At 54.3% G+C, this 12846-nt stretch overlaps 6 protein-coding genes across 6 annotated transcripts; 2 read left to right on the top strand and 4 right to left on the bottom strand.

Annotated features, from left to right (window-relative positions):
* The first annotated feature begins 60 nt into the window (after nt 1-60).
* PHACADRAFT_208922 (uncharacterized protein) lies at nt 61-1487 on the top strand. Its single transcript, XM_007395666.1, has 6 exons — nt 61-420; nt 470-569; nt 620-648; nt 698-851; nt 907-1216; nt 1273-1487. Exons 1-6 carry the CDS (start codon nt 92-94, stop codon nt 1413-1415), a joined length of 1065 nt encoding a protein of 354 aa, XP_007395728.1. The 5' UTR covers nt 61-91; the 3' UTR covers nt 1416-1487.
* A 321-nt stretch (nt 1488-1808) lies between these two features.
* Nucleotides 1809-5531, bottom strand: PHACADRAFT_208921 (uncharacterized protein; the record flags this gene model as incomplete). Its single annotated transcript, XM_007395665.1, has 7 exons — nt 1809-2456; nt 2559-2647; nt 2701-3436; nt 3488-3643; nt 3707-4255; nt 5350-5411; nt 5453-5531. 7 exons carry the CDS (start codon nt 5529-5531, stop codon nt 1809-1811), a joined length of 2319 nt encoding a protein of 772 aa, XP_007395727.1.
* A 416-nt stretch (nt 5532-5947) lies between these two features.
* Nucleotides 5948-7684, top strand: PHACADRAFT_161382 (uncharacterized protein; the record flags this gene model as incomplete). The annotated part of the gene is made up of 7 exons (XM_007395664.1): nt 5948-6074; nt 6123-6222; nt 6285-6373; nt 6434-6567; nt 6623-6844; nt 6900-7069; nt 7126-7684. 7 exons carry the CDS (start codon nt 5948-5950, stop codon nt 7682-7684), a joined length of 1401 nt encoding a protein of 466 aa, XP_007395726.1.
* A 106-nt stretch (nt 7685-7790) lies between these two features.
* Nucleotides 7791-9128, bottom strand: PHACADRAFT_256004 (uncharacterized protein; the record flags this gene model as incomplete). Its single annotated transcript, XM_007395663.1, has 3 exons — nt 8767-9128; nt 8413-8706; nt 7791-8360 (listed from the first exon to the last, which is right to left on the bottom strand). Coding segments are annotated over exons 1-3 (854 nt in total), but the record flags the coding sequence as incomplete, so codon positions are not given.
* A 693-nt stretch (nt 9129-9821) lies between these two features.
* Nucleotides 9822-11066, bottom strand: PHACADRAFT_195432 (uncharacterized protein; the record flags this gene model as incomplete). The annotated part of the gene is made up of 3 exons (XM_007395662.1): nt 9822-10340; nt 10392-10679; nt 10740-11066. 3 exons carry the CDS (start codon nt 11064-11066, stop codon nt 9822-9824), a joined length of 1134 nt encoding a protein of 377 aa, XP_007395724.1.
* Nucleotides 11067-11573: 507 nt separating this feature from the next.
* On the bottom strand, nt 11574-12605 carry PHACADRAFT_208918 (uncharacterized protein; the record flags this gene model as incomplete). The annotated part of the gene is made up of 3 exons (XM_007395661.1): nt 11574-12123; nt 12175-12462; nt 12522-12605. 3 exons carry the CDS (start codon nt 12603-12605, stop codon nt 11605-11607), a joined length of 891 nt encoding a protein of 296 aa, XP_007395723.1. The 3' UTR covers nt 11574-11604.
* Nucleotides 12606-12846: the final 241 nt, after the last annotated feature.

Below are 12846 nucleotides of genomic sequence, written 5' to 3'. Positions count from 1 at the left end.
GTGGAGGTGATGGCCAGAGCTGAGCAACGTCCCCGGCTGCTCTGATCGCGCCTATACCCGCCGGCGTCTTTCGCCTTCTCTCATTTCACTCATGGCGGCCCCTCGACATGTTCCCTTGCCAGAGCCGGTCTGCTCCCCAAAGACTACTCTGGACGCGACGCGGCAAGCAGGTATAGACAAAATACTGAAGGACCTCAAGTCCTGCACACGACGGCTCCAGGCGGCATTCGCATCTCACCAAGTCGAGTTGCAGATTCTGGAGAAGCTATATTACAAGGGCAATAATCAGCATCGTTCTGCGTTATTCTGGCGGCGAGTGTCCGATGTCAGGAGGTTTGGCAAGAGACTAGAATCAATCAAGATCCACGAACACCTAGGAACGCTTCGTTTCGCGTTCTGGGGAGATTCTTCACGGCACAAGTGAGTCTGGCGTATCACATGAGTGAAAGGGATTTAAATATGGATGCAGTGCGAAAGCGTTGAAAGCTGCGTGGACACACGCGCCTGACGCGAAATCTGTTCGACATGTTCTCGCAAGGCTGAGGGACTGCCTTTTGCTAGTTGACAGCGTCAGTTAGTTGCGCTGCACCCAGCAGCCTTCCGCTGACGCCCTCTTCAGATGGAAGAGCATTTGACAAAGGCACACAAGTACGTTCTCTACGCATGTCCCCTAGCAAAGTATTGAAAAGGCATGCAGCCACTTAAATCTCAACCTCCAGACGGGGGCGTTCCTACAACTTATTTTGACATTGACAGCCATAACCTCTCGGATGGCTATTCTACTTAACGAGATAGGTCCTGTGATTGCACAGGCATGGGTAGCATGCTACCGTCTACTGGAAACCTTGGCGGTGAGCAATATCTGCCTCTTACTAGATCACACGAGTGATTAACCGGTGTGTGCAGTCCGAACCTTTGATACCGGCTCCCAAGTTCCTAAGTGGCCGATACAAAAATCTAGACCCTAGACGTGTCGGCCCGTCATCAAGAAGCATCTCTCAGGCGAAGCAAGACACAGGGGAAGACGCGGGCGACGCGGTAATTGCCCGTCAAAATGAGATTGAGAGTGCCTTGACTGGCGCCACAGTCATCAGCTCTGTTTCTGTCACTAAATCCCGCGGCCAAAATGTCACAGAAGACGAGACGGTAACCGTAACCGAGGATATGAACTTCATGTTCACCCAGCCAAAGATGTCTTTCACTCCCAATGCAATCGGTGAGTGACATCGTACTCTGTATGGAACAGGCCCTGAGGCCTGAGGCGCGGCGCAGTGCGTGAAACGGTGCATGTATCGAGAACAAAAGAAGCTCTGGATGGCTCGACCCGCAAACGATCGGCGACAGAAATACAAGACAGTCGAGGCAAGAAGAAGCGGAAGAAAAAAGATGAGATCGACGACATATTTGGTTTCTGAGCATATGTGTACATATTGTTACAGTTCCATCGTTGTTGTCCCCATCTACACAATGTGACGATGGAATCGAGGTGCTCCTTATTGTGTCTGCGTACATCGGTGATCGTGGATCGGATGATCGAGTCTCTGAACAGTGTGCCTGTTGACCATGCACGGCAATGGCCTGCGGGACAGAGACCAGCTTTCTTCCTTTCTTTTTTTTCGCTTGCTCGTAATGGCCCGTAAAAATAAAGCTATATGCAGGCCTATAGTGCCACAAATCTTCATAACTGTGTGGCAAGCCATGGCCTTTCCCCAACGTGATAGAGCGTCTGCACAAATAATTCACGATCACAAGAGACAGGAGATATACATTTCGCATTAAGTATATGCGGAAACACAACAGAGGAGGGTCTAGATAGCTTCTAGATCTCCTCGAGGCGGGAAGTGCGCGACAGTAAGGTCACGCTTATCCTCGGTCTTCAAGTACTCGCAAATGTTGTGGTATTTATGAGGGATTGTTGCCGCGACGATGGCAAGGGATTTTCCCCCGTCAGGATGCTGATCGGGATCTGCTTCAACCTTCCGGTAAGCACTGCGCAACAAGAATCTGATATCCGACAGTTCCTCCGCGATGGGGACCAGGTCGCCGTGAAGACAATCCAAGAGTTTCGCTTCGATGATACCCGTCTTCTGCACCTCCAAGAACATCCATAGGCGTTCCGTAGGGTTGTAGAAGAGAATCCGTGCAAGCTCACGTTGCTTCTCGAGTTTGTCGAACGGCTGTTGAGAACGACTTCCACTTGCCTGTACGATCCTGCCGACGACCATGTACACGGACACCCAGTAAAGCGATTCCCAATCGTTCAAGGGGTGGTAACGGAAAGGAATCGCGGGCTTGTTCGGGATCGTGGGAGATTTCAACGAGACGGACTTGGCGAGTTTGAAAAGCGAGCCGCCCGCTTCGCTTCCTCTACTGGAAGGAGCAGTTTGTGATTCTGGTGCACCTTGGAAAAGATACCGATGAGCATCAGCCTCCACCGACATGAAATACTGGGTGCCCTGTAGCTGTGTCAACATCTAACTCAGGCAACGCTACCAATCAAACATATCGTGCGCGTCTTATGAACTTTCTGCTCCTGCACATCCCAGCGTTTAGCGTACGGTTAGCAACCCACGCTCCTCGAACACCAGAATATTGCCACTGCTGATATCACGATGGACCCAGCCCAAACTGTTGATGATGATTAGACCTATGTAACCGCATCAATACAAATCACATTATCTCATGAAGACATGAGCTTACACAGCAACACGTCGTGGATGGCACGAAACGCGACAGCGAGAGACTTCTCATCGTGCAGAGGACGGCCGAATTCCTCGAACACGATACGGTAATGGGCCTTGGGATCTAGTTGGACAATCCTTCGAGGAAAACGATCAACGAAAGACGACTGACTCAAGTGCGAACTTGGAGTGTCAGGTGTTGGTTCGCGAGATCGAGCGAGCCCGGAGATCAAGTCGATGGATGCCGTAATCCCCTTGTGTCTAATGATGATATCGTCCAGCGAAGGTGTTTCGTCAGACGAATGAGCGATAAGGACGTCTCCGTGAGCGTAAACGGTAGGAAGGTGCTTCTGTAAGAACTTGAGCTCATCGGGATCCCTCGTGGCAGCGACTTGGATGTCCCGGGAGATGGCTCCTTCTCGCTGGCGGTCAATGTCAACCCAGTAGTCTTTGATGACTACGAGGGGCGACTTGCTACCGTCAGCGGTCTTGAGGCGAGCAGACCAGACCCGTGTTCCGCGCCCATATATACCGTCTGCCGCCATCTGTGAGATGAGCTCCTCAGTCCTATAAACAAGCTTCTGGATGTTGCCATTGTCTAAGCGGTTGTGGACGGTGATGTCGTACTGCCAGTGGCATCCAAATTGCCGGTTGCACTCGCCGGGCGGAACACGAACGATTGTGGAATCCCATCCAAGGGACGCCTCATCGGTATACATCATTTTTAGGAAGAACGTGACGAGATATTCAGGCTCCTAAGGCATTTATCAGTCTCGTGTACCGGCGTAAGCGTAATTTCATGGTACCTTGAAGAAGTCAAATTGCAGACTGGCAATTATCTGGGTACGGTCGCAATACCAAAAGCGAGTACTCGTATTCTCGATGGTGAATCCATAGGCCGCACGACGCCGAGGATCCTCTCGCATGATGGTGTTCAAGCCCCAGAGGACTTTATGAGCGTCCTAGTATCGGTGCAAATCACGGCGAGTCGACGACGCTTGAAATTTAGCGGTCATGTCACGTACGTCATCCACGTTGTCTTGCGAGTCTTTCTTCTTGAATTCACCCAGGGGGCCAATGTCGCACCAGCTCACATGATCACGCGGAGCATCGGGCCCGGACCAATTGACGAAGTATCCATCCGGGCGAGACTTGTTGAACTCCCCGCGGTGATGGCTTACAGGAGTCCTGTGGGGATTATTGACATAGACAAAGCTTTGCGCGGGATTATCCGTCGGGTAGAGGCGCGAAACGGCTTCTGAGATATCACGAACGATACCTTCTAACTGCGCGAACACCACGGGCTCGGGGCTATTGGACTTCTCTGGTTCCTCGGGAAAGGAGGTCCACACGTACTCATCGCCGTCCCGCACAAGAGCAGCACGATCGTTGACCTTAGTCTGAAGCTCTTCCATAACAGCGAGCACTGCGGCGTCCCGGTCGCCGAAGACTTCTGGGAGTGGCGGCAAGACACGACTCAGGAAGCGGTTCACATGAGCTTGGGGAACGTGATGAAGCGCTTCTATCAGAGCCCTGCGAGCTTCATCCGTCTTCGCTGCAAATATCGAAGCCGACTGTGCAGAGTTAAACTTGTTAGAAGGAGTTGATTAATCTGGAGGAAGGGCGTGGCTGCCCGGAGGGGTACTGGGCTCACGCATTGTGACGATGGAGTTGAGCCGGACCTCGGAGGCTGCATTTTATACGTATCTCGAATCAAATTCTGCAAGATATGTGGGAATGGAAAAAGAGTGCTAGGCCTGGTTGTCTCAACGTCGCGCTCCATGAATGGCAACTGAGGATAGGCGCGCCCGCGCGCTGTTGATGCCTCCCTCGAGGATGCCCCAGATCGTACAATCACACTGCCCCGTCCTGAAAACACACAGCCAATACAATAGGTTACTTGTGTCCGTATTGGGACCTTTCTTTTGTCTGAGGCTTTCGAAATCTCCCCGGTGACAGATCCGAACTTCAACAAGTTGAACGTGACCACTAGTCGCCACATCGATATCTACCGCCGAGAAGTGTTCATATGCCAGGATTAGACAGTCGCGGACTTACTACGAGTCATGCGCAGAACAATGGCCCGCATAATGCTGCCTCAAACGTGTCAGATTAGAGAATATGCTACTCCGGCGAGTGGTCTCGGCGCATTAGTAGGCGATGTGGCGGTGACTCCTATTACTATGCGGCCGCGGGGCCTGTAAGCCTTCCAAATTGCAAATCAAAGGTATGTTCTCCTTCCCAGATTTAGAAATTTCTCTATCAGTGGCCCTCGAATTTTGTACCAGCCTGTCCCCTGGGCGGCCTACGCCACAAAGTTTTGCGACGGGAATAGAATAAGACATAACATGAATATGCAGGTACTTCCTCCACACTAAAAAATCTAGCTTCGTGTACATCCGTTATTTTATATTACAGGACCGCTAGCGCGCTCTGTAGTAGCGACTGGAAACATGTCGTTTCGGACAGAAAAGACCGCGTGTAGAAGACGAGGTACGGCCGAAAAGACACAAGTACCAAAAGCTTGTCCAAACAGACACCTTGTAATTTTTCTGATGCGCCTGAAATGGCACCGTGGTCGCCATCTGCTACACTACGAGTGAGTCACATATCGTATGTGGAAGAACATCAGAACCCGGGAAGTCTGCATGACTGATTTTGCCTGCACAGTCTGAAACCCTTTGACGATACTGGAGAGGGTATTCGTCTCCAGCGGTTCCGAGTTGGTCTCTGAGTCTTCAGACTGCTTGGGGAAGGACGCCCGAACATACTTGTCGCCGTTTGAAGCTCCTTCATGACGGCGCGCATCGCACTGTCCCATTCTCCGAAGACATCCGGGAGCGGAGGCATGGCGCGGGTGAAGAAAACGTTCAGGAGGACCCGGGGGACGTGACGGAGTCCTTCCACGAGTGCCCTACGAGCTTCCTCCATCTTCCTGGCGAAGATAGAGGCTGATTGCGCAAACTTCTTGTCGGAAGGCGTTGCTTTTCAATTTCTTCTAACAAGGAAACTTTCAACGTCAGGCCGCCCAGTGGAGGAGTGCTAAAGTAGCCTTGTGTGTTATGATAATGATGGTGAATTGGACGTCGAATGTTGCATTTTATGCATGCTGAGAACTGGATATTTGGGACATGAGGGAGGAGAACAAGAGCTCACTTGTCAGGCGCGTCGCATCACGTGCCCAAATCGGACCGCAATTGAGATGCACGTGACCGGACGCAGCTGGCGAGTCCACAATATTCCGGATAATGTATCCGTCCACGGCAATGGCTCACGAGACAGCAAATAGCTTCAAGCTCGCTGCTGACGACGACCCTCTCAGAAAGTTCCGCGATGATTTCGTCATCCCAACCAACAAAACCATGAAGGCGACCCGTGTTTCGGAAGCACTCCGTCGGTCACCTCCCTCTTACAGTAGACTGCGCTGACTTGACCGCAAAGTGGATCAAACGTGCACGTACCTGTGCGGAAACTCGCTTGGTGCTATGCCGAAGCGGTCGCGTCAGCTTGTGCAAGAAGAACTGGACGTCTGGGGAACTCGGTGAATGACTGTCGGCCCAATATCCTACCAACGGCATTGACTAAGTGCTGTGGGACACTCAGCGGTGTGGAAGGACATTTCGACCATCCCCATGACCGTAGCTGGATGTACATTGCGGACACCGTGCATCCCATTCTTGCAGAACTCGTCGGTGAGTGAGTCAGCCGCCCGCGTCCCCCAGTAGTAGTCTCATTCTCTGCTCATTGTGCAGGCGCAAACGAGTCTGAGATCGCGTGCATGGGCACTCTGACAGCCAACCTCCATCTTATGGTCAACACATTCTACAAGCCAACTACAGCACGGTACAAGATCCTCTGCGAGACCAAGGCTTTCCCGTCAGACCAGGTCCGCACGACGCGTCTCCATCAAATTTGTTGCCGCTCACGTTTGTCGCTGGCAGTACGCCTTTGCATCCCAGGTGATGCGGCATGGCCTTGACCCGTATGACGCGATCATCGAGCTTGCACCCCGACTGGGAGAATTCACCCTGCGCGAAGAAGACATGCTCGAGGTCATTGCAAAGCAGGGTGAGACCATAGCTCTCGTTCTCTTCAGCGGCGTGCAATACTATACTGGTCAGTGGTTCCCGATGCAAAACGTCACGAAAGCGGCCAAGGCCCAGGTACGCGCTTTGACCTTACTGCTTGACTATCCTGATGCCCAACTTTAGTTTTCAGGGCTGCGTCTGTGGATGGGACCTTGCGCACGCAGTGGGTAACGTCCCCATGTCGCTACACGACTGGGGTGTAGACTTTGCGGTTTGGTGCACCTACAAATATCTCAACTCTGGGCCAGGCGGCATCGGTGGGCTGTTCGTCCACGACCACTGGGCAGGTCGGCCTACGCAGTGCGTTTTCATCGTGCCCTCGTCCTCTCATCCTCGCTTATCGGTCTGCCCGATAGGTTCGCGGGCTGGTGGGGCCACGACCCCGCGACGCGCTTCGCGATGCCCTCGCAGTTCGCCGCGATCCCGGGCGCACAGGGCTTCCAGCAGTCGAACCCGTCCGTGCTCGCGACGGTCGCGCTCCTCGGCTCGCTGCAGCTCTTCCACGCCGCCGGCGGGATGGCGCCGCTGCGCGAGCGCTCGCTCCGCCTCACGGGCCACCTCGAGCGGCTCCTGCGCCTGAGCGCGTTCTGGATCGCGCCCGACGTCGCCGGCGGGCTCGAGGAGCGCGAGGCGCGCGACGTTTTCGGCTTCACGGTCATCACCCCGGTGGACCCCGCACAGCGTGGCTCGCAGCTCTCGCTGACGTTCTTCCCCATTGGTGGCAAAATGATGCCCAAGGTCATGGATGCTCTCGCCCAGCGCGGCGTCGTGGGCGACTCGAGGAAGCCGGACGTGATTCGACTTGCGCCCTGTGCGCTATATAACACGTTTGAGGATGTTGAGCGTGCGGTGGAGGTGCTAGAGGAAGTGTTGAGTGAGCTGAAGATAGAGGAGGATGGCGCAGGTGAAGCATGATCCTCTTCTGTAGCAACTATTTTAACAGATGTTACAGTCAGAAGTCAGCTAGTATGAGATTCAAACTCAAGCGCAGAAATTTTCAATGAAAACTTGCAGGTATAATCGTTTGGCTAGTTACGCTAGTGGCAATGGGTGCAGAACTTTGCTCGTGCGCTCAATGGATCGTCTTCGCAAGCCACGGTTCAACGACCTTCTCCGCTATCTCAATATTGTTCAACTCCATGAACATCATATGCCCATTCCCCATGATCCCAACGTCTTCCAAGCGCACATGATCCACGTTGACACCAGCCTGCTGTAGGTACGCCGCCGTGCAGTTGTCATATACCGCATGGAAGCTCGCCTGGGCCGTGACCATCAGTACCGGTATGTCCACCAGGTTCGCGAGCTTCCGCGGCGGGTTGGTACCCTGCTGGAAACAGATGAAGTTGAGGCTGGGGTCAGTGGAGACAACAGTCGGCTGGAGGTCGGAAGGGGACGTCGCTGGGGGAGAGTAGTTCAGCGGGATGCTGGCAACACCCCAGAAGTTGTCGGGGCCGGTGAACATGACAGCATCCATGAAGGGCGGGCCTCCGGGCTCGATGGCCAGAATGGCACGAACATCAGTGGGGTTTGCGTCTGCCAGTACCCATCCCATAGGGCCCGACTGCGAGTGGGTTAGTAGGACCACTGGCTAAATAATCTATGGGTATGGGAGCAAATAGTTATAAGGGCAGTCCGCTCACTCCAGTCTTGTTGAACAGGTCTGCCGCTGCGGCCCGCATCTCCAACTCGGGCTGCGTGCCGGTCGAGCTGTTGAGAGACTGCACCATCGACCTGAAGAATTCGTCGAAGGTGGGGTCGCCGAGCGTCCCATTGCCGGGCCATTGGGTATGAAGAGCCGCTTGGGGCCAGAGATTAAAATCCTGCGTAGCTGTGAAGTCGGTCTCGATGCTCTTTGCGTCCAGGAGGATAACATCTCCATCAGTGCTCTCCGACCAGGCCGACCGCCCACGAGAAGGCTGGTCGATGATGTACACCTGACACAAGCATTCGAGTCAGCGAGTGTGTCTGGCGGTGCGGGCACTGTGGCGCCCTACCTCCCAGCCCTTGCTCATGAAATGGTCCGCCCACCCGACGCGACCGTCGGGCGTGTTGAGGAAATTCGTGCCGGTCATTCCCATCCCGTGCACCATCAGCAGTGGGAGCGGCTGGGTGACCTTTTCTGGCACAAGGTGTTCGACATACACCTGTCCGTGACTGATTACCGACGGACTCTGAGGTGCGAACTCTCCGCCAGCATAGAAGTAGGTGCGGCGGTGGAGAGTGCCTACAGTCAGCTGAGATGGGAGGCGGCGGTGGACTGCGGCCTGTGCCTGCGTCAGGCTGAGCAGGAAAAGAGCGATGTTATTGAAGAGAGTCTTCATCGTGAGGTCGCCGTGTGGACGAAGCTGGGGACAGGAAGACATCGACTAGAGGGTATATATGCGAGTAGGTACGTCTTCGGCCCGGGCGGTGTTAGGGAAGCTCGTCATTCGAACTCGTGCCATTGCAAAACTCTAGGCTCATGCAGTCTTGGTGCTGATATGCGCGCGTTCTGTGGCATCGTCAGTGAATGTAACCGACATTGAACGATAGCGACGTCCTACTGATCGATGAGAACAGACATCATCACAAGTGCACGACACTGAGCGACATCAAACTCTGGTCGTCAAAAGCTTTTGGCGAGTCGCATATCCATTGAGCGGAGGCAACATTTGGTTGGTCAATATGTGCATGAAGCCTTGTTCGTTCCAGCGCCGCGCGTCAGAAGCGAACTTTGTCCGACATGATAATTGCGGCCGCCGGGTGCGCGCTGCGTAGAAGATCGTGACGATACTGGCGCGAAGTTATGAGTACTTGGGCAAGTGCCGCGAGTCAGTGACTGCAATCGGCTTCTTCCAGCCCAGGAAAAATCTGGCAAAAAAGCGCTGAGTGAGCTGAAGATATCGGAAGTGGACGGCGCAAGTAAAGCGTAATCCTCTCCCGCAGCAACTAACCTGACAAGTATTACAGTCAAAAATCGGCTAGTATAAGACAACAAATAAGAAAACCTGCAAGCGTGATCTTTTGACCAATTATGCTAACGGCATTGAATACAGAACTTAACTCGCGTTCAGTGGATCGTCTTCGCAAGCCACGGCTCAAGCACCTTCTCCGCTATCTCAATATTGTTCAACTCCATGAACATCATATGCCCATTCCCCATGATCCCGACATCTTCCAGGTGCACATGATCCACATTGACACCAGCCTGCTGTAGGTACGCTGCCGTGCAGTTGTCGTATACCGCATGGAAGCTCGCCTGGGATGTCACCATCAGCACTGGTATGTCCACCAGGTTCGCGAGCTTCCGAGGTGGGTCGGTGCCCTGTTGGAAGCAGGTGAAGTTGAGACTCGGGTCGGTGGAGACAACGGCTGGCTGGAGGTCGGAAGGGGACGTCGCTGGGGGAGAGTAGTTCAGCGGGATATTGGAAACACCCCAGAAGTTGCCGGGGCCGACGTTCATGACAGCGCCCATGAAGGGCGGGCCTCCGGGCTCGATGGCCAGAATGGCACGAACATTAATGGGGCTTGCGTCTGCCAGTACCCATCCTATAGGGCCTGACTGCGAGTGGCTTAGTAGGACCACTGGCTAGATATCTGTGAGTATGGGAGCGAATAGTTATAAGGGCAGTCCGCTCACTCCGGTCTTGTTGAACAGGTCTGCTGCTGCAGCCTGCATCTCCAACTCGGGCTGCGTGCCGTTGTTGAGAGATTGCACCATCGACTTGAAGAATTCGTCAAAGGTAGGGTCGCCGAGCGTCCCATTGCCGGGCCATTGGGAATGAAGAGCCGCTTGGGGCCAGAGGTTAAAGTCCTGCGTAGCTGTGAAGTCGATCTCGACGTTCCTTGCGTCCAAGAGGCCGACATCCCCATCAGTGCTCTCCGACCAGGCCGACCGGCCGCGGGAGGGCTGGTCGATGATGTACACCTGACAATAGCATCCGAGTCAGCGAGTATGTCTGGCGGTGCGGGCACTGTGGCGCCCTACCTCCCAGCCCTTGCTCATGAAATGGTCCGCCCACCCGACGCGACCGTCGGGCGTGTTGAGGAAATTCGTGCCGGTCATTCCCATCCCGTGCACCATCAGCAGTGGGAGCGGCTGGGTGACCTTTTCTGGCACAAGGTGTTCGACATACACCTGTCCGTGACTGATTACCGACGGACTCTGAGGTGCGAACTCTCCGCCAGCATAGAAGTAGGTGCGGCGGTGGAGAGTGCCTACAGTCGGCTGAGATGGGATGCTGCGGCGGACTGCGGCCCGTGCCTGCGTCAGGCTGAGCAGGAAGAGAGCGATGTTATTGAAGAGAGTCTTCATCGTGAGGTCGTCGTGTGGACGAAGCTGGGGACAGGAAGACATCGACTAGAGGATATATATGCGAGTAGGTACGTCTTCGGCCCGGGCGGTGTTAGGGAAGCTCGTCACTCGAACTCGTGCCATTGTAGAACTCTAGGCTCATGCAGTCTTGGTGCTGATGTGCTCGCGTTCTGTGGCGTCGTTAGTGAATGTGGTCGGCGGTGGGCGATAGCGACGCCACTAGTCGATGAGTACAGGCACCATCACAAGTGCCCGACACCGAACGATATCAGACTCTGGCTGTCGAGAGCTTTTGGCGAGTCGCATATTCATTGAGCAGAGGCAACATTGGTTGGTAAACATGTACATGAGGCCAGCGTCGCGCGTCAGAAGCAAACTTTGTCTGACATAATTGCGGCTGCCGCTGCGTAGAAGATCATGACGATGCTGGCACGAAGTTATGAGTACTTGAGCAAGTGCCACGAGTGAATGGAAACTTGCAAACGTAATCTTTTGACCAATTATGCTAACGGCATTGAATACAGAACTTAACTCGCGTTCAGTGGATCGTCTTCGCAAGCCACGGCTCAAGCACCTTCTCCGCTATCTCAATATTATTCAACTCCATGAACACCATATGCCCATTGCCCATTATCCCGACGTCTTCCAGGCGCACATGATCCACGTTGACGCCAGCCTGCTGCAGGTACGCCGCCGTGCAGTTGTCGTATACTGCATGGAAGCTCGACTGTGATGTCACCATCAGCACTGGTATATCCGCCAGGTTCACGAGCTTCCGAGGTGGGTCGGTGCCTTGCTGGAAACAGGTGAAGTTGAGGCTCGGGTCGGTGGAGACAATAGTCGGCTGGAGGTCGGCCGGGGACGTCGCTGGTGGCGAGTAGTTCAGCGGGATGCTGGCGACGCCCCAGAAGTTATAGGGGCCGGTGAACATGACAACATCTTTGAAGGGCGGACCCCTGGGCTCGATAGCCATAACGGCACGAACATTAACGGGGCTTGCATCTGCCAGCACCCATCCCATAGGGCCCCCCTGCGAATGCGTCAGCAATACCACAGGCTAATCAATTGGTGAGTACAGAGACGCTAGTTATAAGGCCAACTCGCTCACCCCGATCTTGTTGAACAGGTCTGCCGCTGCAGCTTGCATCTCCACTTGGGACTGCGTGCTGTTGTTGAGAGATTGCACCGTCGATTTGAAGAACTCGTCGAAGGTGGGGTCGCCGAGCATCCCATTACCGGGCCACTGGGTATGAAGAGCCGCTTGAGGCCAGAAATTAAAGTCCTGCGTAGCTGTGAAATCGGCCTCGGCGCTCTCTGCATCCAGGAGGCCGACGTCCCCGTCAGTACTCTCCGACCAGGCCGACCGGCCACGAGAGGGCTGGTCGACGATGTAGACCTGGTGATAGAATCCGAGTCAGCGAGTGTGTCTGGCGGTGCGAGAGCTGTGGCGCCTACCTCCCAGCCCTTGCTCATGAAATGGTCCGCCCACCCAACGCGACCATCAGGCGTGTTGAGGAAATTGGTCCCCGTCATTCCCATCCCGTGCACCATCAGCAGTGGGAGCGGCTGGGTGACCTTTTCTGGCACAAGGTGCTCGACATACTGTACTTTTACGACCTTACCAGATGAAAGCCCCAAATTTGATTTTTCCGACAACTCTCCATATTCGCCATAAATCGAGATAAAATTATTGGCGGGGTCAGCGGAAAACCGGTGTGACGTGTGACATCCGGTATGGTCATAAAAGTACAGTACACCTGTCCGTGACTGATTACCGACG

Source organism: Phanerochaete carnosa, assembly GCF_000300595.1.
Source record: "Phanerochaete carnosa HHB-10118-sp unplaced genomic scaffold PHACAscaffold_5, whole genome shotgun sequence".
Taxonomy (NCBI): Eukaryota; Fungi; Basidiomycota; class Agaricomycetes; order Polyporales; family Phanerochaetaceae; genus Phanerochaete; species Phanerochaete carnosa.
The sequence above is the reverse complement of the archived record's forward strand: the minus strand, read 5'-3'. Positions and strand labels throughout refer to the sequence as shown.